Source organism: Polyodon spathula, chromosome 22, assembly GCF_017654505.1.
Source record: "Polyodon spathula isolate WHYD16114869_AA chromosome 22, ASM1765450v1, whole genome shotgun sequence".
NCBI lineage: Eukaryota > Metazoa > Chordata > Actinopteri > Acipenseriformes > Polyodontidae > Polyodon > Polyodon spathula.
In genome coordinates, this window is record NC_054555.1 from 23,203,141 (window position 1) to 23,227,724 (window position 24,584).

Here is a 24,584-nt window from a genome sequence, read left to right on the forward strand (position 1 = left end):
ATTTGAGGACTCAAGTGGCCAGGCAAAGTCACCACACCAAGACCAGCTGTGGACCAGGTGGAAGTGGGATGAAATTCACCCAGATTGCTGTGAAATAATGATGAGTTTTAGGCCTCAATGTTTTACATGTGTGGGGATTCTGACCAATAAATGGTAGATGGTAAATACTGGTGTCATTTCTTTTAATATTGGCATATTCTTGGGTTAAGAACTACAGTTTATATAAAATAAACAGTTTTTGTGAAAAATGTGCCATGTACATACCGACACAATTGTTTAAAATATATCATTTATAAATATTAATGGTTCCAAAAGAATAGCTGGTGTCCCTTGATATTACTGAGATGGAAACGACTTTAGAGATCTTGGCCTGTCTCTTAGTGGGGATGATCTGTGACAAAATGATGCTCGTTTGAAATCTGATTTACTTTGAATGGATTGTGGGAATTCTGTTTGATCTTCAGGGTTGTATAATTACCTAGGCCAAGTTTTGATAAAGTCTGTATTAAATTGAAAATCTTATTTAGGGAATGAGTTTATCTGATTTAACATAGAGACCACTATGTCACAAATTGGCCACAATTCCCAGACTGAGCATTTGATTTTATTTTGACCCATAATCTCCAAAAATATGCCTTTCCATGATATTAATTCTTATATGGAGAGTGACATGCTTTTTAAGCATAGTGCTTTAGAAAAGCAAAATATTATTTCGTCAAATATGTTCAAAGGCATTAATCAGAGCTTTATGGATGGATCAAATTTCAACAACTTGTGTGTACAACGTACCCCAGAAATGTTGCTGAGGGACTGCTTTGCTGTAAAAATGTAAGCCATAATGGGTCGATTGCAGTGTACCAAAGTTAGTCTGCTTGATGTGTCTAACTAGTGGATTAAGCAGATTTAGTCCACTTGCTTGGACTAAAGTTAGTACACTCGTTAATCCTGATTGCAGCGTACCAGGCGGACAGGTGGATCGTCTGCTAAATCGGATTAAACAAGATCCTGATTACTGCGTACCAAATCGGACGTGAGATGATCCTGTTCAGGTGGACTAACTTAGTCTATGAAGAATAAAGGGACATTCACACCAGACACGACAAAAGCAATTGTTTTCAATGAAGGTGATCACACACAGCGGCAGAGGGAAGTGGCACGGCAAAGTGGCAGGAGATAAAATATTTAAATCTTTCGCTGTGACGTAAATTACCAGCAGCCAATCGGGAAAGTTGGAGGCTCCTTTGCGAGGAAGAAAAGCTTGTGGATCTAATTTCAGATTTTCCAGAATTGTATAATACAAAATGAAGTAGGTTTGAAATCTGTCTTCATCAAACTGGAGCACCTGTATCAGTTGATGATATTCGGCATACTCTTGAGGATGTCATGGACCCACAGTGATCTTATTTTTTTTTTTTTTTCTCCAGTAGAGCAGGGCGATCACAATTATCTTTTTTGTTTGTTTTTCATTGTTCCAGGTAGTGTGTGGTGTCGCTTTTACAGCCCTGCCCCCCCCCCCCAAAAAAAAAAAGTTTGATATGATGGGATGGTAGTAGTAGCATTTTTTAATCGTGTATACGATAATGCTCAATAATATTAATGGACAATGATGCCCCTCACACAATCGCTTTGCTTATACCTAGCAAACCAGACAAAACTCATAAAGAAAGAAAATATCAAATTTTTAAAATCAACATTATTTCATTTTAAACAACATAATTGCCTGATATTTTACGACTGCAGAGCAACGTGCAAGGAGGCGGTATGCACGCCGCGTCCAGTGTGAACGCCCCATAAGACTAACTTAGTACTCATCCTACGTTTATACAGCACATATTAAAACAAAGACAGCTTAATTCTCTGATGACCTCTGCTTTAAAAAGACAAGTGTTTTAGTTATTTGCTGTGTCAACAGTAATTGCAGTCAAAACTGATCTTTTAATAAGGAATATTGTGTTTGTTTGCTTACAGAACAAGTCTGGATGTTTGCAGGCAAGACTTATTTAATAAAAATGTGCCAACACTAAATGCTACAAAACATACAGGACTTCTCATTTGCATTGGGAAACTGCAACTTAACAGTCCTGCTGTACTTCATACATACTGTACATATTTTACTGCTCTGGCTTTCAGAAAATAACTGGCTATTGGAAATAGTAGAAAGGAATGTACAAAAAAAAACAGAACATTAAGATAATAGGGACATGATTTAAAGTATAGGAAATAACTACCATACAAACATAACAGAATAAAACATTCACAGTATAAGAATGAAACCAAAGGAGGGGGTGCAGGATTATAACCAAAAGGAAATGACAACAGCTCTATTTTTAAGTGTGATTTATTACAGCTGTTGCATCTTCCACCCCAGAAGAACAGGTTCAATTTTAACGTGAAATGGGAGTTTTTTGGGGTCACTTGTGTTATACAAAGTATGGAAATCTGTGTGCACATACATCTATATTACAAATCCACATAATTTGGCCCAATTTATGTCAGTAAATGCTTGTATTGACCTATGGGCAGTCCACACACATTTGCTAAAACGTTAGCACCCTTAATTATCTCTTGGAGACTTTGGATTCTAACAGCTTGCAAACTCAGGTATATTTTCTGTGTTTCCCTACCAAATTTATAAAGGATTCTCTTTTTGGAAAAGTGGGGGATTATGAGATTTCACCCTATTAAAATGAGTCAAGATCAATGCTCTACACTCAACAGAAGCAGGAAGAGGTGTTCTTTCTGATCGACAGATTAAATGGCAGCCTTTTGGAGAGTATTGCAGCGCCTGTACTGCTGAACTACAGCCCACCCAGTAAGAATGAACCAACAGCTACTCTAAATTCATGACACACAACAACACTACATATAACAACTTAATATTACTGATGAAATAAAGAAGTGTAAATTCAGTTTTGAAACATGTTAAAACAAATTAGATCAAGAATTACATATACAGTGTAACTGCTCTCCCCAACTCCTGAGCACCACAGCATTCCTGTACGCTACAGTCAGGTACAGAACTATGGAAGATGCCTTGAAATCACCATCTTCGACAGGCTCGTTTAAAAAAAAAAAAAAACATTTCTGTTTAAATTACATAATAAATAACTATTAAATATTAACTTCCAGAGCATCACTATCATCCCTACAGCTGAAAGAACCTAACTTCTTGAGAGGTGGTAGTTCATAATGAGTATTGTTTTGACCTTGGCTTGCCTCATAATAGTCTACTTGATAGGACACATGAGAGTCACATATATTTTAAATTGTTCACCCATCTCTTTGAATTTCCTCCAATGCAAGTGAGTATCTCAGAGTTCTCCAAATGTAAATATGGCTCTTTTAGAGGGGAAATATTCTTTTCAAAGGCTATTAATGGGTTCCCAAAGGGCATACAAGTATGTATGGCTGTCTTTGATTGCAACAAAACTTACAAACACATTACATTTTTTTCAATTTATTTGCTACTATTTTATCAGTCTTCATTTTAGCAGACTGAATCTATTTAAGGTTACAGTCTTGGGTTCAATTGTTTGTGATTTCCCAACACTCTTTAAGAGGCTATTGGTTGTTGGCATGGCTATTTTGTCAAAAAGGTTGGATAGCGCTTGACTATCCTATGAAAAAAATCTAGAACAACATTGTTAAGAGCAAGTACACAACCAAAGCTAGCTCCCTTGGTTTAGTGGAACCTGGTCAAGTACTAGTACTATTGTGCAAAAACATTAGCCTCAGTGAAGCAATGAAACTCGGCAGATGGAGGTGCCAAACCATGGGAAACAAAATGTTAGGACCACTCCCTTTGGTGCTCTAGAATACCCAATGTCTGTGATCTCAAGGAGAGGGTTTACTTTAGAAATATAATTAAAATACAACCATTTCACAGGGACATTTACAAAAGGACATTTTAAAAATCGCATTGTATGTGCTACAATATTGCATAGCAGCACCATCTGTTTCATAAAGGGGTCACTTGAAATTATAACAGGACAGAAGCCCACAGCTTCAAGGTTTGCAGATGAAAATCCATTCTGCATGGTGCCCAATCAAATTCCAGTAAATCTACCCATTCCATCCCCCAACTAATTTAAAAGGAGCACTCTTCATTGGGTGAGCTACCCCGGCCTCCTTAAAAGACTGGGTACCCAATCTGCTGCTGATGGACCTCAGGAATCGATCAAAAGGTTCCTAAAAATGAAAAGCTATGTCAGTTAATGCACAGAATTTAAAAAGAGCATAAGAGTCTTTTGGCATTGAGATACTATGTGGCTCAACAAGATTCCAGAGATGGGTTAACAGAATCAACAATTAAATGACATGGCTTAACCTTGCGTTTTTTTTTTTTTCTTCTTGGTTTTTTTATATTTCAATTATCACACAGTGTTGATGCCACAGGGGTGCTTCAAACGTCTGAGTTTTAAAAAGTCACCAGGATGTGATGCCCCAAACAGAACAAGACATAAAAAGTGAATCTGAATTTTAAAATTACATTATGATAACTTATATTTAATACATGTACCAAGTTGCAATTTCAGCCTAATTAGATATAGCTTCTTTAGTTAAACGTGAGCCAGTGACCTTAGGACAGGTTTAATTAAACTAAAGAATTATGGTAGACTGACCTGGACCATGCAATCGCTATGAAAGACATGTCGATAGCAGCTGCTGAAACTGATTTCACACACTGTTGATTGAGTAGGATGCATTGGATCTTTTTTTTCAAAATAGTTACTAACAAAATGAAACTAGGTAACAGAAACTGGAATGCTGCGGTGTGTTACTTCTTGCTCATTGCTCTTCTGCCTTCGCGATTTCACACAACAAAAGCAGCTGCATGATAGAGCAGCCCACACAGAGACAGCAAAAAGACACTGACGATGATCAAATGCTGCCCTGCCAGGTATCTTTCCTCCTGAAAATCAACAGGAACATTAAAAGTGAGAGGAGGATTCCTTTCTTTGATACGTCACCTGTTCCTCTGCTTTTTGCTCTGCTGCTGATGACAAAATGTCTGTATTTAAAGGCCTAACGCCCTTTCTAACACATCTTAACATATAAACTGCAGTGATCTGATTTAAATTACACTAAGTTGGCCTCATTGGTGACAACATGACTATAAGTCTGGGGTCAGGAGTGTACTTGGTGCTGTAACACCCCAGTGTGTGCTGGGGTTGCTCCCTGCTGGGTGGGACCACTGCCTCTACCGACTTGACATGCACCAGGAAGGCTGTGGGGCAGGACGGCACAGGTTAGCTTCGCTGTAGTTTCATTTCCGCACTGGATACACCGCCTTAGATCGTGATTTTATTTTTCTGTATGCAGAGTAAACCTACGAGTGACCACATATGTGGCCCTAGGGCCTGAAGGGCATAAAAAATAAGAATAGAATCAACATTTACTGTTTAAACAATCAGACACAATTTGAGTTTTTCAGTATTATACCACACTGTGCCATTCAGGATTTATATTTTAGTTTACCATTTAAACATTTTTACCTTTTTAGGCTTAATATAAAACAAATCACAAAAAGGTATCACAATAAGCTAACCCACCAATCACACCAACTAGAGACTCTTAAAGTCACTAGCTCTAACCACTGTACCACACTGCCTCCCAGTCACTCAACTTTAACCACTAGACCACACCACCTTCTAGTCCCTCAGCTCTAACCACTAGACCACACTGCCTCCCAGTTAAATTTAGTTATATTTAAATACGTTAGGTTTTTTACACACACTTAGATATTTTGTAACTAATAATTCAACAACCTGTACATATCAATTGACAAGCTCACCCTGGATCAAGATCCAACTGGCTCCCACACAAACAGCCTGAGGTTGACCGGGCCAGTGCTCAGACTCGTCGAGGGCCAGGCCAGGTCAAGGGTCAAGGGGACGAGCAGGGTCAGGCTGTCTATATCATCTGAGCAATGGGAGGAGTTTAACGTCTGTCTGTCTGTCAGCTGCATCGTGGCCAATCATGGGAGAAGAGGCGTGTGTTTGTCCCTTGTCTGACAGGGAAGTGTGCCCATCTGTGCCATTCTCTAAGATACACAACTGTAGCTGGGACACAGCGCCAAGGATCTTGTTCCAGTCCTGCCAGGGTCAACAGCGTTAGTGAGTGTCAGGGGTAGCACCACAAAGTCGACTGGTCCAGCAGTAAAGTGACAGTTGACCTCAGAAACTGGTAGTCGACACGTCACATGATTGTGAAGTAATTGTGAAGCACGCATTTTCAAATGAACAGCAGTGCAGTCGCAGGTGTAAACTACTAACATATAAATGACTTTCAGAACATTAAATAAAGTTACAGAACAGTATGTTTACAAGCAACATGAAATACATGTTTCGCAATTATATAAATATTTTTTTTTTCATGTGCAGGTGCAGGACTAGTGCAAGCTTCTAACCCTGCTGAACTGTGGATAATTTTATGATAATTTATATGGGAAATCAGAAAGGCACAGTCAACAATGCTATCTTTTTGTGAGTTGTTTTAATACTGTACATATTGTTCGTATTTATTACAGCTTTTCCAACCTTGTAGTCAAGTACAAAACTGAGCTTAAAATGTTGCTTTTTCCAGGGGTGAGTGTTTGTGCTTGTGACAGAAATACAATGAACCTTGGTTGTAAATCTCCCTCCCGACCTGTGAGGGTACTAAGCGAGGACAGAGTTTTTTGGACGGGCTGGCCTGTGGGTCGGGAAGTCGGTCAGTCTGGAAAAAGGCGAGACTCCATTGCAAGAACGTATTGACCTGGAAGGGAAACAATGTAGCAGCCGCAGATTGTAAAGGCAGCTGCATTCGTTTACCAAGGGGTCATGCGTGACAGTATATAAGGGGGATGGAGAATCGTAATCTGTTCCTTCGCATTGGTTTGTAGTGTTAAAGCCAGAAGGACAGTAAAAGTATGTTGTTATTGAAAACCGTGAGTGTTATGTTTTTGTAATTGTCTCGTCTTTTACATAACCAGACAGTTAACACAATTCCGGAGCTGTCGCCAGGGGCCAGCACGAAACAGGACAATACTGCACCTCTGTCACAAATAAAACTGTATTATTATTTACTGTTTGTTTCACCGTCAGGCACTGGATTTAAAAATAAATAAAACAAATCTTTTCACCTGCATTACAATTGTCTGTCTGTTCTTTAATCACTTGCACCTGCACACTATCAATCACTTTGCCACAGTGCTTCAAAACTCACTTGGACTACATCAAGATTTCTGACTTCATATGATTGGGTGTAGAGCCCAAAGCCAACAAAGGTGACAGACAATGACAGAAGACACAGCAGGTGGTGGGGGGGGGGTGCTCCATAGGTTTCTAATAGGCTGGCACATTACCATATCAACAGAAAAATGTGCACCTGCGGAAAAAACCCCAAAAAACTTTTGTCAATAAAAATTTTATAAAGAAGTCATTCCAGCCTTAATATTTTTGGTCCTAACATAATTGGCCATCAAAACACAGGTAGAATAGGTCAGACATTCTTAGCAGAACCATGTAATGCACTGCAGTCAAACTCCAACGGCCAGAACCTTTAAAGAGGATGTTAATGCATCATTCTGTAGGACTACAGTTTTAGACGCAGCTGTTTTAACACAAACTGATGTTGTTAGTACTGAGCTAATTAGCTGACATGCCCTTGTTCTAATGAGAACACAAGAGACAGCGTTCACAACTCCCTACTTAGCTACCAAGAGTACCTGGAAAAAACACTTAACAGGCTGGGTTTATTTCATCCCTTAGGGGCCATGTTATTCTAGCAACCCAAACATGGAAATCAGGCTTACTATAGCAGAACAAAAATATTAAAATAATAAGATAGAGATTAACCACATGCATTTAAATTCTGACTACTACCTCAAAGTGCTGGCGTGAGGGCACTTGAAACTAATTCTATCTATCTATCTATCTATCTATCTATCTATCTATCAGCAGGCTTGGTTCCTCATATTTGTTTATATCCTTGGTGAGAAATATTGTTCTGATAGTCGGTCTAACTTTACAGCCTTCTCTTTAACTTTCAGTGTCGACATCACTGCCTGCTTTTAATTTAATTTTGAAAGAATCAATTGTTTTTATAATGAGAAAAGGGCAAAATACTGAAATTCATGGGTGACCTGAACTTTTGCACACTGCTGTATGTCGGTGGTCTTTGTTCCTGAAGTGCAACAGTGTTTCTGAACTTGTGAACTATTACCACGCATGTAAGGGTTAAGTGGTTTCAGCTGTCAAGAACACAGACTTGTGAACAGATGCAGAGAGGGGAATGGAAACTGTAACCACCAACCTCCAGATCCGGCCTTTGCCAGCCACCAGCTCTCCTCATACTGGAACATATTCATGAAGAACACATAGTTCAATTGATATTTTAATAGTTTATTTTACCATCCCTTATCTTTTTTTGCAATACTTGCAATCATTCTGAATAGTAGGGTTTTTTTTTTTGGTATGGAAAATGGAAACAATTTTGAAACGCTGTAACAGGGTGAGCTGCCCTTTACAGTTATTTTTAGAAAGCGGTCTCGTCCTCTGCCATATTTGTATTTGTTTATTGTGCCCAGATTGAAGTGACAGTACCAAGCAAGCCTTACTTGTTTCACATTTCAGCTAACCCCTAGGTCATCTGTTTCTATTGTGTGCTCCTTGTATTCACGTCACAGATCCACATACTGCTGAGAGAGACTGTGCTTGAGCATCTGTGAGTGTCCCCTTCCACCCTCCGTGAGATACAGAGCTTAATACACGGGCTGGCAGTTATATTGTTCAACTGAGGAATGGACTTGTTATAACAAGTCATTGCTTGAAGGGGAGAGCACAGCATTCCAATGCAATAAATGGTATATCACATGTTTATTATGCCATGAAGGAGATGCATATCCCATGCAAAGGGGGTGCAGTGGAGGTGCAAGTATGTTACAAGGTTCTAGCCAGTGCTACAGAGAACTGTTTTTCCAATTCATATGAAACTTAGTTAAGGGCATTCTTTAACAAACTGAGAGTATAAGTCAAACCCTGTACACATCTTCTGTTGCATTCACGCAAATGTGGGAGATCAGTGATTAGCCTAAATAGGATTGCTCTACAAACATTAGTAATGGAAGAATAGCCAATCTAAAACTATTTCATTAGCATTATAAAAAGAGAAAAGTGTTTAGAAATGTAAATCAGAATTTGAAACAGCTCAAGCGACAAAACCAAGCAAGTCAAAACGCATTGATTCATGCTGATGGCAACTGTTTTTATTCTGTAATAAAAATACCAATTCTGTTTGAAACATGGCTTGCTGATTAAAAAGATTTGCATATATTTGAAGCCGGTTATCTGTTTACAAATAGAGAGGGGGATAAGAGCTTTATAGAAACTGAGATACATGCTTCGCTCTATTTACATAGTCTGTGTTGTGTGTTTACTGTCAGTATTATCTGTGTTAAAAAATACTTTGCCTTGGGCTGGGAACAGGTAACAGTCCTTAAAAGGATAACAGCTATTTTGTGGTGCAGTTCTAATGTGAAAGGATTATGCATTCCAGCACATACCAAACAGAACACCAAAGAAGGCAAACAATCTTTTAGCTCAAGTTTACTTAGAAGCAGGTACTGAACTTTGAGAATAACTTCTAGGGACTGTATATTTCTAAACATCTTGCTCATCCTTTCTAGTCAAGGCAGTTAAACAGTCATGCTGCTTTGTTATATAGTGGTTTCCATTTCCTAATTTAACAGGAGGTGAGTACCATATTGACTTAGCTGTGGCCATAACTCCAAAGGGCCCCCAGTTGCAATTATAATCAAGGCTTTAAAGTGCTTGCAGCTTAAAAAAAATCCTACCTGCTGTTTGAAAAAACATTTTAGCAGAATGCATTTTCTTTTTCATAAATCTGTTTCTATACTTGGTTAAGGAGATCTCAGTTTGCACGCCTTCCAGATAGTTTCTTCTTTTTTCACCTCGTCTTCGGGATCAATATATCACCAGACTTAAAGCAAGTCAGTCATTAGGGGAAGCAGCTGATTGGTTAATTACAGCCAAAGTGTCTTTATACAGAATGTGTAAATGCCAGCACCATCTAAAGCACAGTGATGCAATGTCATGAACATAAAAACATACTAAAAAAAAAAAAACTAAGAAAATGAAATGTTATGCTTTTAAACTTTATGAATATTGCTCTTTGCTGTAAGTTTTCTTTTTAACTAACACACTGACTGGCTGAAAGTTCAAAGCCCATAGTGGTGTAGTCCTCCCTCGTCTCCCTGCCTTGCTGCTTGCTTGTTTACTCTTCTGGAATGCTGTTTTGACGTAGTTGTTATTGTATTGGGACAGCTTGTCTGTTTGAATTTGTACTTTTATGTCACTGTATGCATTTTCCTTTGCATGCAACTCCCTAGGCCTAAACCCATATTCAATTACCAGTGACTGGTGAAGACTCATTCCTCCATAAATCAGGACCAATTCGAAGAGAATTTCTTTCTCGTTTGTTTAGACTCTCAATATTTGAAAAGGTGACCTACTGGTTACAAGCCCAGGAGTTTAACCACAAGACAACACTGCATGGTTCAGTATAAGTGATATATTTGCTATAATTTACCAACCTTCAATATTTCCCTGACACTATCCCCTGACCACTGTATTTGTGCAGTTTCACTTTTTCTTCAGCTATCCTGTTCATTTACCATAGTTTACCCTGGTTTGCCATGTTTATCGATATACTTTAATTATGGTTTATTACGCTTTGCAATGCTTTTACTATGGGACAGTTTTATTAGGGTCATATATTCACAGCCCTTACGTTCTGCCTAAACATTTTTTTTTTTCTGATGTCCAAGATTTAGGTGACTTCCACCATCAGTGTGAGATGGACAGACTGAGCTTTGCCAACACGCAATCCTAACTGGGGCTCATAGTCCCAACTGAAATCTGATGATGAACGAGTCTCATTTCAAAGAGCTTTAAAATCAGCCCCAGTGGCAGATGGAAACGTTTGCACAGCAGTGTATCAATCTCCTATTGTCAGGTCAGGTGCTACTCAGCCCTGCAACCCCTACTGGACACTTAGCATTCATTACAGGTTGAATAAATCTGACAAGAAAACTGAATTTGGGCTAAGCAGAGCAGGTCAGATAACTACAAATTAGAGAGGGAGAACTTGGATGTTTTAATTCAGTTGCAACAAGTGATGTGGGTCGAGTTCAGGGTTGTGAATGTGGCAGGAAATGAGATGAAGGTGAGTCATGTTTAACTTAAAGGGACTGGACAAAAAATGTGAAACACTTGCCATAACATTGTCAGCAGGGTATACGTGGGGAGCAAGGAAGGCACAGGTTTAATGTGACTTATTATTATTATTATTATTATTATTATGATGGATTTATTTACGCCCTTATCTAGAGTGGCTTACAGTTGTTAGAAAATATCACATTACAGATAAGTGCAGTCCCAAGAGCAAAGGAGTGGGAATTTTAAGGCGAAACTTGTCTAGAGGTTTTTATGAGCACGTTCACATGACTGTCCTTTCAGAAACACTTTAGTGTCAATGTTCTGCAACCAACTACTGTGTAGGCTACTGAAAAACGTGGCGCTAGAAATTCAGTTATGCTAACTGAAATAATAAAAAAAAAAACAATAAGCACATTTATTCATCAGGCACACACTAATAAGCTATTCGTTTTTGTTGCCCTTTCACTTTGATCCAAAGGTATTTTTAAAATGGATGTCCATATTGTAACTTTGTCTACAACCAGGCATGTATCGAAAATATATAAAACAAAACACACAATCAAATACTTACGCAGATGTTAAAGCACTTTCTTTACAATCTGGGAAGGTATCTTTGTGACAGTGTGGTGACGTTCCCAGAGCAGGCAGGTAATTGCGAGGTTGAATGCGCTGGACCGCGTTTTTATTCAAAATGGTACACCTAATCTGCCCGTGGCGAAGGAGCGCAGGGACCGTGGTGAGGGTGTAGGGAGTGATAGTCTGGAGATAGGAGGGAGCAGAAAGGTCGAGACAGCGATAGGCGAGAAGAAAAGTTTTAAATTGCGAGTGTAGAAAGGCGAAACGTTAAAAAAAAAAAAAAAGTGGTAGCCTTACTACGCCACTGAAGGCACCACCTTCAGATTAAGTTAAAATTGATTTTAGGTTCTTTTTTATTTGGCGCTGGAATTATTAGGCAAGAGGGAGACAACACATATAAACAATCTTTGTTTTATTTTATTGTTCATAGTGGTACAAGGGAGCGATGGAAGTTTAAATCAAAATACAAAATAATACTAAAAACCAATGGGAGTATTATTCTTTTACAATTTCTTATAGACCCTGAAGCACCCTGTAGAAGTAGGGCTAGCAACTATAAGAGTTAACTGACCGCTGCCCAATCACGCTTATTCTTACAGACACCTTACTATGCTTTTAGCCTGCACAAGTTGTCCACTTTATAGATTATTCAATTGAAATCTCATTATTGATGCTGTTTAAAAAAAGCTATTCTTGTGTGCACCGCAACCCAAAAGTGTGACAAAATAATATAATAAAGTCAGTGATCAATGTAAATAAAAATGTGATTGCGTAACACACAATGAAAATGACATATTAAATTAACACACTAAAACGTGACTGTGTTACAGGAGCAGCGATAGCGAACCAGTGGAGGAAGCAGATTAGCTGTGTAGGGTGGGAGAAACGGGGAAGGGAAAATACTGTCTTATGCGGTTAAGACCGTTCTTTGTGAACCTTCCAACTGTTTGCTCTATATCAAATACGCTTGTCTTGCAACAGGGAGATGCAGCTTTTATAAACAAACAAGTATGTGCTACATGTGATAATAATCGTAGTACGACACATCAGCACCTAATCGGTAAGATTATTTCCTAAAAATTAGCTGTTAAATCTTTTTCAAGACATTTGAATAATTCATTTTCTTAATAAGAAAAGAAATCCAAATTAAAGTGCACTTGCCGCTCGCTAGTGACAACTCCAAAAACACTACAGCCCCCAAAAGCTCTTTCTCCAAAAAGGGCGGGATAAACTATTCAATCTGACCAATTGGGCATCTGCTTTCACCTTTAGGCGTGGTTCCAGTTTCTTTTGCTTATTTATGATTGGACGTGATCTCTTCCCTTGGGCGGGGTTATGCTGTACACGGGAGGGAAGCAGTGCGGATTTGAAGCTAGTGCTCAGGGTAGGCAGTGGCATTAACAAATCTTAAACTGGGAGAAAACGCAGGAGCAACCCTATTGAAAAGGATCATTACAAATACAACATTCCGTCTGCACAGGGAATATACGTCGTCTACTGTAACTAATCTGACAGAGATTTTAAAAAAAAAATACATTATGACAATTCTGACGAGGAATATAAAGCAAAACCAAACCTGACTGCACAGTCAGGAGAAGTTTTCTGTATTAAAATATTATTATACTACTGAGTGAGAGTCACATTGAGGTCGACGATACTGCACTGTGATTTGATGGTCATCTGTAGTCATAATATACAGCGGGTGGCAGTGAAATCATCACACTTCTAAAGTTTTTATAGATTTTCACAAGGACGGCTGGGAAGCCTCAGGCACTCAAATAAATGCCCGCACGCCTGTACAGAACCCGATCCTGTTGTTAATCCTCTTTGGAGTAGCTGCAAATCCGAGGCTGAAAGAAACTGCGTATACTAATCACTAAAAACATTAATCATTCAGGCACTTCATGAAAACTACGAGGGTTTAAAAGGGGTTGCTACTCTTGCTTGATTCGGGAACGGGGAGAGTGTCTGAGCAGACTCCACAGGACTCGGGACAGAGCTAAACTGACAGTGCTTGTGCTAACTTTGTAAATCGAATTTGTTACACAAAAGCTCCTATATCCCACAAAAAAAGAACATTTTGCTTTTAAATTCCAGCTACTCGGCATGACAAAGACTGCAAGGAATTTAATCTGATTACAGTAATTTCCTTCTACTAGACTGACCCAAAGAAAATAACTACCCAGTACCGCACTTTGCATTCCTCAGGGAACCTTCAGCGACATCGGAATTCGTCGTGATGTCAGGAGAAAGGTACTCGACTCTGGACGAATCCTCGCTCAGAAAACTGGTAAGTCGATATTTTACTTTTTACATTATATTAAACATAATATGGTCAACATATGTTAATATGTGCTTGTTATATATATATATATATATATATATATATATATATATATATATATATATATATATATGTGTGTATATGTATGTGTGTGTGTGTATATATATATATATATATATATATAATATATATATAATATATATTATAATATATATATATATATACCTTTGTGAACACCTGTGCCATTCTTCACAAGAATCTGTTTTCATTGGAAGATAATCAAACATGTTTTTATGGTATTTCAAGTCTTGGTTAGTAAGATTTTGCTTCACCAGCGGGAAGGCACACAGATGACAATATGTTTTGCTGCAGTGGAAAAATGGAAACAATCTGTTTAATTTCTGGTTAGGCTTTTCAAGTGCTCTTCACTAAAACTGTGGTAATGAATAGTAATAGTAATGAATTTCTGTAATATAATAATACAGTGGTGTTTTTGAGTGGTTATGACTGAGCCAAGTCACTACAAATAGACTCCCAATAAGAAGTTTGAGAACCACAGCTCTATAGTACTGGCCAACAAAACTGTCTCAGTGCGGACCTGGCTATAGGCTACAGCCAGCACAGAAGAGTTTAGCTGAAAGATAATTGGAAGGGTAAGGGGAGTTGTGTGTGTGTGTGTGTGTGTGTGTGTGTGTGTGTGTGTGTGTGTGTGGCTCAGCTGGAATACTGTATCCTCTTGTGGTGTTCTGGATCACTGAATTACAGTACCCATGTGAGAGAAAGGGGTTCTGTACACCGGCTGAGAAAATGAAAACTACTCCAGTGATTCCTTTGGGCTTCCAGTGGTAGTTTTTCTCTCATTTGAAACCCTGCGCTTCAGAAGTGCAGCCTCAGAGTTCTCAGAAATAGTATCATGGAGGGACTCCAGGGGCTAACATGCGGAATTCCAAAACCAAACAGTTTAAAGTTTACAGCTGCTGAAGTGCAGGAAACTGGGATGGAGTTAAGGATTGGTCATTTTCCTATTTGTTTATCTGCACAGTTTGAAGCCTTATTCTTTTCATGAGAACCTTGTTAGAGCGACTCCCAGCATGTGTTCTTGCAAACTCCTTCAGATGCGATCATATTCAGAGAGCAGTACAGTACCTGTTGTATTATGACGTCTGAATATTTGAAAGCCAGCAGGCATTGATGAATACAGTACTGTATTTAAGACCAAAGCCCCTGTGTTATATTTTCCCTGCCATTGTTACACCACATATCAGAAAGCTGTCAATCAGGTTAACCCAAACTCTTTAATTAATTTTAAAGGACGAGCAGGAAGAACTCTTTTTAAGATACAGTAGATTGTCTGTATCCAAACTAGTAGTTTACCGGAGTTGTTAAAAGGGCACAGGCACTTCTTTCTGGTCCAATTCAATATAATAAACCCAAGCTGTTTTTGTTTTACTTTATTAACATACTGGTAACTCCATTTGGTGTGACTGGAAACTTGAGGGGATCTCTTCAGACTTCATGAAAAGTGACAGGGAGGAAGCACACGATGTACTGTTTTCTGTAAGCTATTGGCTGGCATGGTTTGTAGCCAGTAACATGCTCTGACTCCGAAGATACTGCTGAGGTGAAACAACCTAGGAAAGAAACCGTAACAAAGTAGCTGAAAGTAAGACATGCAGACTGAGACCGCAGTAATACTGGATCTCATGGGCCAAAATAAAAATATATGTTTGCAATGCGTCTTTCAAAATTGCAAGAGCCCTATGTAGAGAATGGAAATGCATGCAACATGGTCATGGAATTATTTTGTTCTCTACAACTATCTGGAATTGAGAATAATATTTTAATTTGGCTGATTTCACTGATTTAAATCCTGGCTGTAGAAAGAAAAATATTGATGTTTTACTGGAATCAATTTTAGGGTCAGTGTTATTTCCATATGTTTCAAGTAAACTGATCCTAGGTCAGTGCTCAGAGAATCAATCACCGGTGCTACCGTCCTGGGCACTGCAAGTTTTATAATAAGGGCACAGGGATTGGCATTGCTAGTCTAAACACAGCCTAAAAGACAAACTGTAACAGAACCATGTAACAGAACCATGATTGATAAGTACAAAGCAAGGTTCCCGTAATTGCCTTATAAGGCTGCCCCTTTGATCTGTGTGGGAGAGAGGTTTTATTGGCTTGTGCATAGTACCTGGATCTTCTCCAGGTGACTGTCTGAGTGACTGGGCTGCCAAGTGAATGAGGATCTATATAGTGTGAGAAAAATCTGTTAGCACTGCCAGACAGGCTATTAATCGGGAGACGGAAAGCTGAAACAAACACTCACTTCCTGATGGGATGATGTAAGTATCAGTGTTACACAATGTACAGCTCTTCTTTAATTCCTGACTCATTAACCAGCTTCGGAAAGGCACAATTACACATCGGAAGACTATTTTCTACAAATTCATCCTGTTTCGTAGGCTTGAGTCACAGAGCTTTCATAAGCATAAATGATCATACCCAAATCACATATGTTAGATTATGTGTCAGTGCATAAGCTGCAACAAATCTCTCTCTAATACAGTAGTGTTGTAAAATTACCCATTGGGATGCCATTATGATACCAGGATATCACCACAGCAGACCACAAAAACCAGAAACAACAACACATTTGGAGCAAATATTGGACAGTGTTCCAGGTACAGTACTGCATCAGTTCAATCCACTGGCAACTTGCAGCTACCACCACTGTACAAAGCCATTGAAGATCATTTCGTAATGTAATTATACATAGGTAAATCTCCAGCCCAATTGTTTTTAGTTCAACCCAGCTAACCACTGCCACCCCCGCGCTGACTCGGGAGAGACAAAGATGGACGCGCATGCGTCCTCTGAAACGTGCCGTCAGCTTCTTTTCACTCTGCAGGCCTGCCATGCAGCCACCTCAGAGCTACAGCATTGGAGGACCACGTAGCTCTGGGCAACTTACAGGGAGACCGGCAGGTGTCTGGCCAATCTACAGGGGTCAGTGGTGCGTGGTGAACCGAGGACACCCTGGCCCTCCTAAGCCCTCCCCACCCATTCAACCCGGCGATCTCCAGGCTATAGGGCGAATCCTGCACTCCACGTGAGTGCCTTTACGGGATGCGCCACTCGAGAGCACCATGTATTGTTGATTTTACTAGCTGCTGTATTATGTAACCTGGTTATTAGAACTACCCTGTTGAGAAGTGTTGCTAAAGTGATTAAGTGCCAACAATCTGAGCAAACAGGCTCTTGCTCTCAAGTGACCTGAACTTGAGTTGGTCTAGTTGTTTTCCACCTTGTAACACATCTCACCTGTATGTATTCAATTATTTACTTAAAGTGGCTGTAGCCAGTGTTCTAGATATGTTATTAATGAAAATAAATATTTTCTGTAAAATGAGATTCTTTTAAAAACTGCACATTTAGGATCTATATAGTTAATTGATGTACATGACCGGTAATATTTATCAAATTACTTTGTTAGGTATTGGAGTACTATGGAAATGTTTAGCCTGATTGCTGGCACAAGATCATTTCAGTAACACATTTCAAGGGCATTCAAAAAACCTGCATTGGTTGCATGACAAGTAGAAACCCCTACCCTACTGGCTGGGGTTTCTTTAAAACAGGGCACATATGTTTAAAGACAAGTTCTCATACCATATTGATTAGAGGAGGTATGGTAGAGATAACCTGAATGTTGCACTTCAGAGATCTAGATGTTCCTTCTCTATGCATTGCGAGTCATGATGTTTGAAAGCAGTATGTCGTTTAATGCACTTTGAAGTTTGATGTCTCTTCTGTTTTGCTATTCTTGTCTGATCTGTTTTGCTATTCTTGTCTGATCACCTCTTTTCAAAGGAGCGTGGCCCTTCCTTCTACTGTCCCTTGCCTTGCGCTGCGCTCCCCATTGCCTTTAAGGCCTGTCCCCTGCTCAGCATGCACTTTGTGCAGGAACTGTCTTTACAGCTCCATTAAAGCTCTGTCACTCAATTCCTTCACAGCATCACTGCAGAGGTGAGGCAGACGGCGCTCAAACAGCCTTCTCAAATACCCTATTCACACTACTTCAGTAACGCGGGATGAGCACTTTTTGAAAACTTTTGTTTAGTTTGAATGGAAAAGTCCATTAATAAACTTGAAACTTTTTATTTTTCCAAGTTTCAAAATGCCCACACTTATACTTGTACGCATAGATGAACAACATTTTTTTTTTATATTTACGAGATACAGGTCCGTCCATCATTTTAAGGAAGTTACATTTTAAATTTGAACAAAATAAAATATTTCTCTGACAATAAGTGTTTTATTTTGAGTAATTCCCCCACAGTGTGGCTGGCATAGATCGGTCTATCCATAGCATTCTTGTGTGTAGCTCATTGAAGTGGGCGTCATAAACCAGGAGCATTTTGCAAGCCCACACACCTCTACAGCTATCTGCTAAGAAGACCAATGCTTCAACAGTGTAATATCCTCTTCAGAGCTGCTGGGTGCTGGGGCTCCAACATTTGCCTCTATCCAGCATGCTTTTCCACTAAAACAGTGTGTAACTATTCAGGTGTTACAGTACCTGGGCAACTCAATCTAGAGCAGCATTCCTAATCAGAGTGTGATTCTTAACAGGAACTTTTGTCAGGGGGAGTTCTTGTAAAAGCCTGCCTTAGTGTACATGCCAAAATTAATTTTCTGTAACTGCTGGTTTTGTGAAAGTTTTATTGGCATTTCTTTTTAATCGGAGCATCTGACTGCAAGCTGTGCTGGGTGGATGGTGTCGAATGGCGTTGGTCCAGGACAGGGTCTGCTCTGTGTGTGTGAGCGTGATCACATTCTGGAGGTTTCAACAATAAGCCCCTCCCATTTATTCCAAACTTCCAGAGATTCTAAATAAGTGCTCTAATCCTGGGATTTGCTGGCTCAGGTGCAATACCTTAGTGCTGTAGGTGTTATAACCTGAAAGAACTGCACCCCTATACTATCACTGGGGCTGAACAGCTCACTGTGCTTCCATTTTGTTCCAGGACAGATTGAAACCCACTATAGGAAGTCAATCACAAAGTTCTTTACTTATTCTGGCAGCAGTTTATTATGCCCCATCAGGAATGCGTATTAGAGAACCCCTTATGCAATTAAGAGTAGCAGAATCTGAGAATGTATGTAGGAGCCTGTCTGTATGTCCCACTTCTGTTTGTACATGTACATTCAGGTTGTGGTGGTGTGTACTGTTCATGATGGTCACAGCTTTCATTTTGTATTTACAGCCGTGGTGGCGGATGTTAATTAGTTAGTTAAGACATTCATTCCATCAAGGAACATAAGACAACACCTTTCTACCGCACTCGACTTTGGGCATGCAACCTCAGTTGTTTCCAGGTGTAGCCTGCTGCCTCCATCTCTCCTACTGTATCTCTCCGCCAGGTGTTTCCTGCTCTCATATTCCGAGTACTCTTCACAGACATCTATTTACAAATGTTTAGATCTTGTTGAGCAAGGCTTTAGTTGTTCTCCAGGTCACTGCACCATATAACAGGTCCGCTTTTACATTGGAATTGAATATGCAGAGTTTTGTAGTTGCTGAAATGTCTCTCAATTTTCCAGATCTTGTTTAGCATGATGAAGGCTGCCCTAGCTTTACCGATTCTTGCTTTTGACATTTGTATCTGTACCACCTGTTGTGTCAACAATGCTGCCCAAATATGTGAATGAATCTACTTCTTCTATGTTGTTAACTTGATTGTCACTGGATTGGTACTTTGTGTCTTAATCTTCATGATTTTTGTTTTGTTACTGGGGTGGGGCATGTATCTTATGTTAATATCACACTTGATTGATTTTTATTTATTTAGTTACTCCTGGATTTGAGACTGTTCGTCTTGCGATAACGCTGTAAAAGTGTAGTCTATTGAATGCAGAGATTTACAGCCTTGGTACTTTTCAGGTTAGTGTGTAACAATTACATCATTTATTAACTTTTATTTTATTACTGCAAAGGTTTATCAGCCTATTGTTCAGTACGAAGGACTCCTTTCACAAAAAATTGTTCCAATTGCACACTGGTCTTGAGTACAAGGCATGCAATAAATAGTTTATTAGCTTAGTTTGAAGTTTTTTGGCGACACTTTAATATATTAGTTCACAGCCCAGAACTGTGGAGCTGCATAATTGAAGGCCTGTTTGCTGTAGAGACATAAATCAACACTCCACTGGAGTGTGGAACAGATAGATTATGTAGGGACTTGCAAATCGCATTGAACTACATTTCATTCTTCTCAAGCAGCAGCGGAGGTCAGTCTCATGTTCTCTAATAATTTACTTTAATGAGTAGACATGAAGTTGCAACCAAGTGCTAAACGTGCAAGTGAGTTGATTTATAAACCAGAGAACCATAGGCAAGCATGAAGGGCTTGTCCGTTTTACTTGGAGTGGAGCATCATTAACTCTCCCACCTGCTAGCTGTGAGGACAGTGTTTACAGGTAGGTTTGGAATGATCTGGTCGCAGCCCCTGGTACATACGATACGGTTTGTATCGCCGCGTGCAGGTAACAGTACAATCACACTGCACGGGATGGGGCTGGTGGACTTGCATGATGTTCACTTTGAACATTGAAACACTGAGATATCACCTTGCTCCTTCAAAGTAAACAGATCCTCAACCCACAACCTGAAATTTGAAGGACTACCACCCAAGTCCAGACCCCCAGTGGTAATATACATTTTGACAGAATTCTAGCTGTTGCCTGGGAGATGGTAAACTTTAAACTTTCAGACCTCCTATAAATATAATATTTTAGATCAAGACTTTTGTTCTTCTGGAAAAAAACAACTTCAAAATCATACTATAAATTGGAGTTCAAGACTAGTTTGCACTCTGTCCAAATACTTTTCAAGCTTCGCTCTGGCATTTCTTATTCCTCTGTCATCTCATTTGCTGCTTTGACCTTCATTCTTAATGGGTCATTCCAGCTCAAGTGGATATCATTCATGGAGAGGTTTCCTCCACTTGTGATTGATGATGCCCACATGTGTTTGGGAAATGGGGCCTGGGCAGGTGTTGTCCCATTTTGATGACCTGTGACCTATTTTTTCTCCATGTGGTGGATGGCCAATAGAAATAATGTCTGAACAATGTTTTAAGGGCTTTCCAGCAAAAGCTAGTTATTTGATTGATCTAGTAACTCCTGTTGGTCCTCTTAAGCAGGAGTGACCTGTATGTGAGTCAGTCAGTGTTTTCATCCCTGTCTTACTGTACCTTGTGCAGTGTTCAGCATTGGCAAGAAACTAAAATGCTGTCAGGTTTACAACCTTGGAAAGGAACAAAATAAACTGCTTGAGTATTGCATTGACAAGACTGCTAATTAACAAAGTTTGGCTAATGCCTGTGTCTGTGTACTTGAGATTACTGGACACATTTCTGTTATCTTGCATATTTTTATATTCTTATTTCCTTTTTGGAAGATGTTTAACAGCAGCCAAGATAACAGTGTGCAGCATAGTTACAGGGTTTGAGATCTGTAGACCTGATTTAATTGAAATCAGTCTTGGGGATTTATGTCCAATATTAATGTACAACTTACTTAACATACAAACTAGTCTCTCTAAAAAAATTTAAAAAATAAAAAAAGTCTTAACTTTTTTTTATAAAACATTTGCTTTATTTTACTTTTATCAGATATGCAACCGCCTCTGGATCTCATCAACAACCTATTTTTAGGGGTAATCCTGTGGCTGATGCTCTGTACTTTAACCAAGCGCTGCTCAAGCTTTGCTCTGCCTTTCATTCTTATTCATCTCCATGAGAGGAGTCTGTCGCTGCCTTGACCTGGGCTCTGGATGTGGGTCAGGTACAATGTGTTTTCTTTCCTCTGCCTCACCTTCTGGGATTCTTGATTGCTCCAGTCTGTCCCCCAAGAAAAACAACGGAGAACAGCATCCTTTTTATTCTTGGCTGACACTTTTCACGGAGGCTTAACTCACTGCCATCTTTGTACAATAGCTGCTTGCAGCATAAGCAAAATATGTAGTAGAAACTGCTGACGACTGTTAATCAACTTGGTACAGTATGGCTATGAAATGTTACTTCTGTATGCTCCTTCTTGTTTAGATGCTCTTTCTATATAAGTTCTCACATCCTAGTCACTTTAAAATTCCCAGATACATGTCTACTCACAGAGTTCTTCTGGTACACTGTAATTCACTTGTCCCCCTCCAACACTGCCCCCAGTGAATGTAAAAATTACATTTGTCCTACTGTATGTGATTTGTCTTACTTGTGTATAAGGCAAGGTTATCGGCTGCATTTAGAGAGTAGATGTGTACCTTCATTTCAAAAAGTCATGAGCTCATTATGCAAAGTGGATCCAAGCAACAATAAGAATAAATGAGTTGAGTTAACTTCTGATATTTAATGCTCATACTAAGTTGTTCTTTACAGTAGAGCCTACATTCAGACTCTGCTGGGTCAGCATGTCCTTTGGCTGGGCAGATGCAAATTCTTTGCCAGTCAACCTCAATTCCACCCCCTTGCTTTCTTTGCAAAAGTTGTAATATACTTTGGTGACCATTCATTCAGATGCTAGTGTGTGATATTGTTAACTGATGCTGTCTTCAACTTGCATTAATACCTGATACCATGTTTTAAAAAAGAAAATAGATGTTTGCTGTAACATGTATTTGAGATATAGCAAATAGGTAAGATTTGTGAAATTATTTTGTTATCTATGATTGTTTTAAACTGTGGGGTTTACATGCTAGCTTGGAGTAATCTCCCAATGTGTTTTTGGCTCATTTACTTCCATACTGGCCTATAATCCCTTATACTCTGTGTTTGTGTTGAAGCTTAAGTACACAGTGCTGTATGGATTAAATGTGAGGGTGCCTAAGCTCCTCCTAATGTTTACAAATTAGATTTTTTTTTTCTAAGAAGCTTTTGTTTTCCATTCTCATTTTCCAGTATTCCTAATAATTTCCTGACGGCATTGAGTTAATTTTTTAGCAAGATTATGAAAAGGTCAACTTTGCTATTTCTTTACATGAACTGCGCACTGTGAAGAGAAGGCCGTGAACATAATTAACTGCTAGGAGTGAGGCACAGTGTCTTCACACTTTCTAGTGTTAATAGGAAGCCCTGATCTGTACTGTTTGTCATTGACCTACTGTACATAGTCTCCACCCCGTCTTACTGGCTGTCCTGGTTACCTGTCCCCTTGGAAACTTGGAGTTCTGAGACAGGGTGGTGAAAGCGATGTCAACGTGAAACCAAACTGCAAGATATGAGGATGTGTGGGGAAAACGGAGACCGTAATGATGTAGATTAAGTACCCTCCTGTTTTTCAATTCCAGTCCATTCCCATTCCCACTCCCTTTTAATCCGTTCCAGCACATTGTTGATTTCAAATTAAAATCCACAGTGTTCTGTTAAAATTAGCTTCTCTCAGTACTTAAATTGAAGTCACTGTTGAAAGCAGTTGAACAACCACAATAGTTATGTCTCTAAAATATGAATTACAATTCCTTTTGAAAGAATTAGGATTGGAAAGAATTGGCATTGGAAGTAATTTGAAAAGAATTCCTTTTCCTTTGAAAATCCTAACCCTGCTTGTGAATCAGAACCCAATAAGCACCTGGTTTTTATGATTATTTCCGATTTATTAAACGTCTGATTGATGTCACATCGACTAACTAGAAACTACAAGTAAACGAACATGACAACACTGTAGAAGGCAGTGACCACACTCTTAGCGTTGCAGTCCAGTGGGAGAGTGAATTGTTTGTTTTGAGTGAGAAGTGTGTGTGACAGTACAGTGTGTAGGCTGCCTAGCTCTTGTTTGAAGCGTTGCCTGCTTACTGCCTTTGTATCACACGAGCCGTGTCATTCACACCTGTTTGAAACACCACTGTACCTGCTCATTATCTTCTCAGAATAGACTCTATTCATACCTGTCTTCACTCTAACCTGCCTTGCTCAACATGTACACCTGCCCTCAGATGCAGTCAATGTGCCGCAGTTACCATAGTTCCCCTCTTTCTTTCTCTCTCCTGTGAAGAAGCTGCTCTTGCATCAGTTCATACTTTGGAATCTGGTTGTGTAAAGACATGTGGGCACCACAAACCACACATGGTTTATTGTTTTCGCACACCAGATTAAAAGGTGCTTTTTATCAGGGTTATATATATATATATATATATATATATATATATATATATATATATATATATATATATATATATATATATATTTTTTTATTAAAATCCGTTTAGTCGAGGCCGACTTTCGGTCACTTTATGGGTCATCATTCTCCACGCATTTCTGTCTTTGACCGCTTCTTTCAGATCTTTCATGTGCATGTTTGTGTCAGCCTTGATTGTGTCCAGCCAGCGGGTTCTCTGACGCTCTCTTCTTCATGACCCACTGACTGTGCCGAGCATTAATGCTGTTTCTAGGGAATTAGCTCGCATGATGTGTCCAAAATATGAGAGCCGCTGTTTCGTGATTTTT

The 24,584-nt window shown here is 39.3% G+C and overlaps 1 protein-coding gene across 6 annotated transcripts in view; it reads left to right on the forward strand.

The window, feature by feature from the left end:
* Positions 1-13,197: 13,197 nt before the first annotated feature.
* LOC121297153 (smoothelin-like) overlaps positions 13,198-24,584 on the forward strand; it is a 78,965-nt gene continuing 67,578 nt past the window's right edge. For 4 of the 6 annotated variants that reach the window (XM_041223232.1, XM_041223237.1, XM_041223235.1 and 1 more), the window contains exon 1: positions 13,198-14,085. In XM_041223232.1, coding sequence (XP_041079166.1) covers positions 14,035-14,085 — 51 coding nt within the window. In that variant the 5' untranslated portion in view covers positions 13,198-14,034. The remainder of the gene's footprint in view (positions 14,086-24,584) is intronic. The other 2 variants (XM_041223234.1, XM_041223239.1) reach the window with 1 other exon arrangement.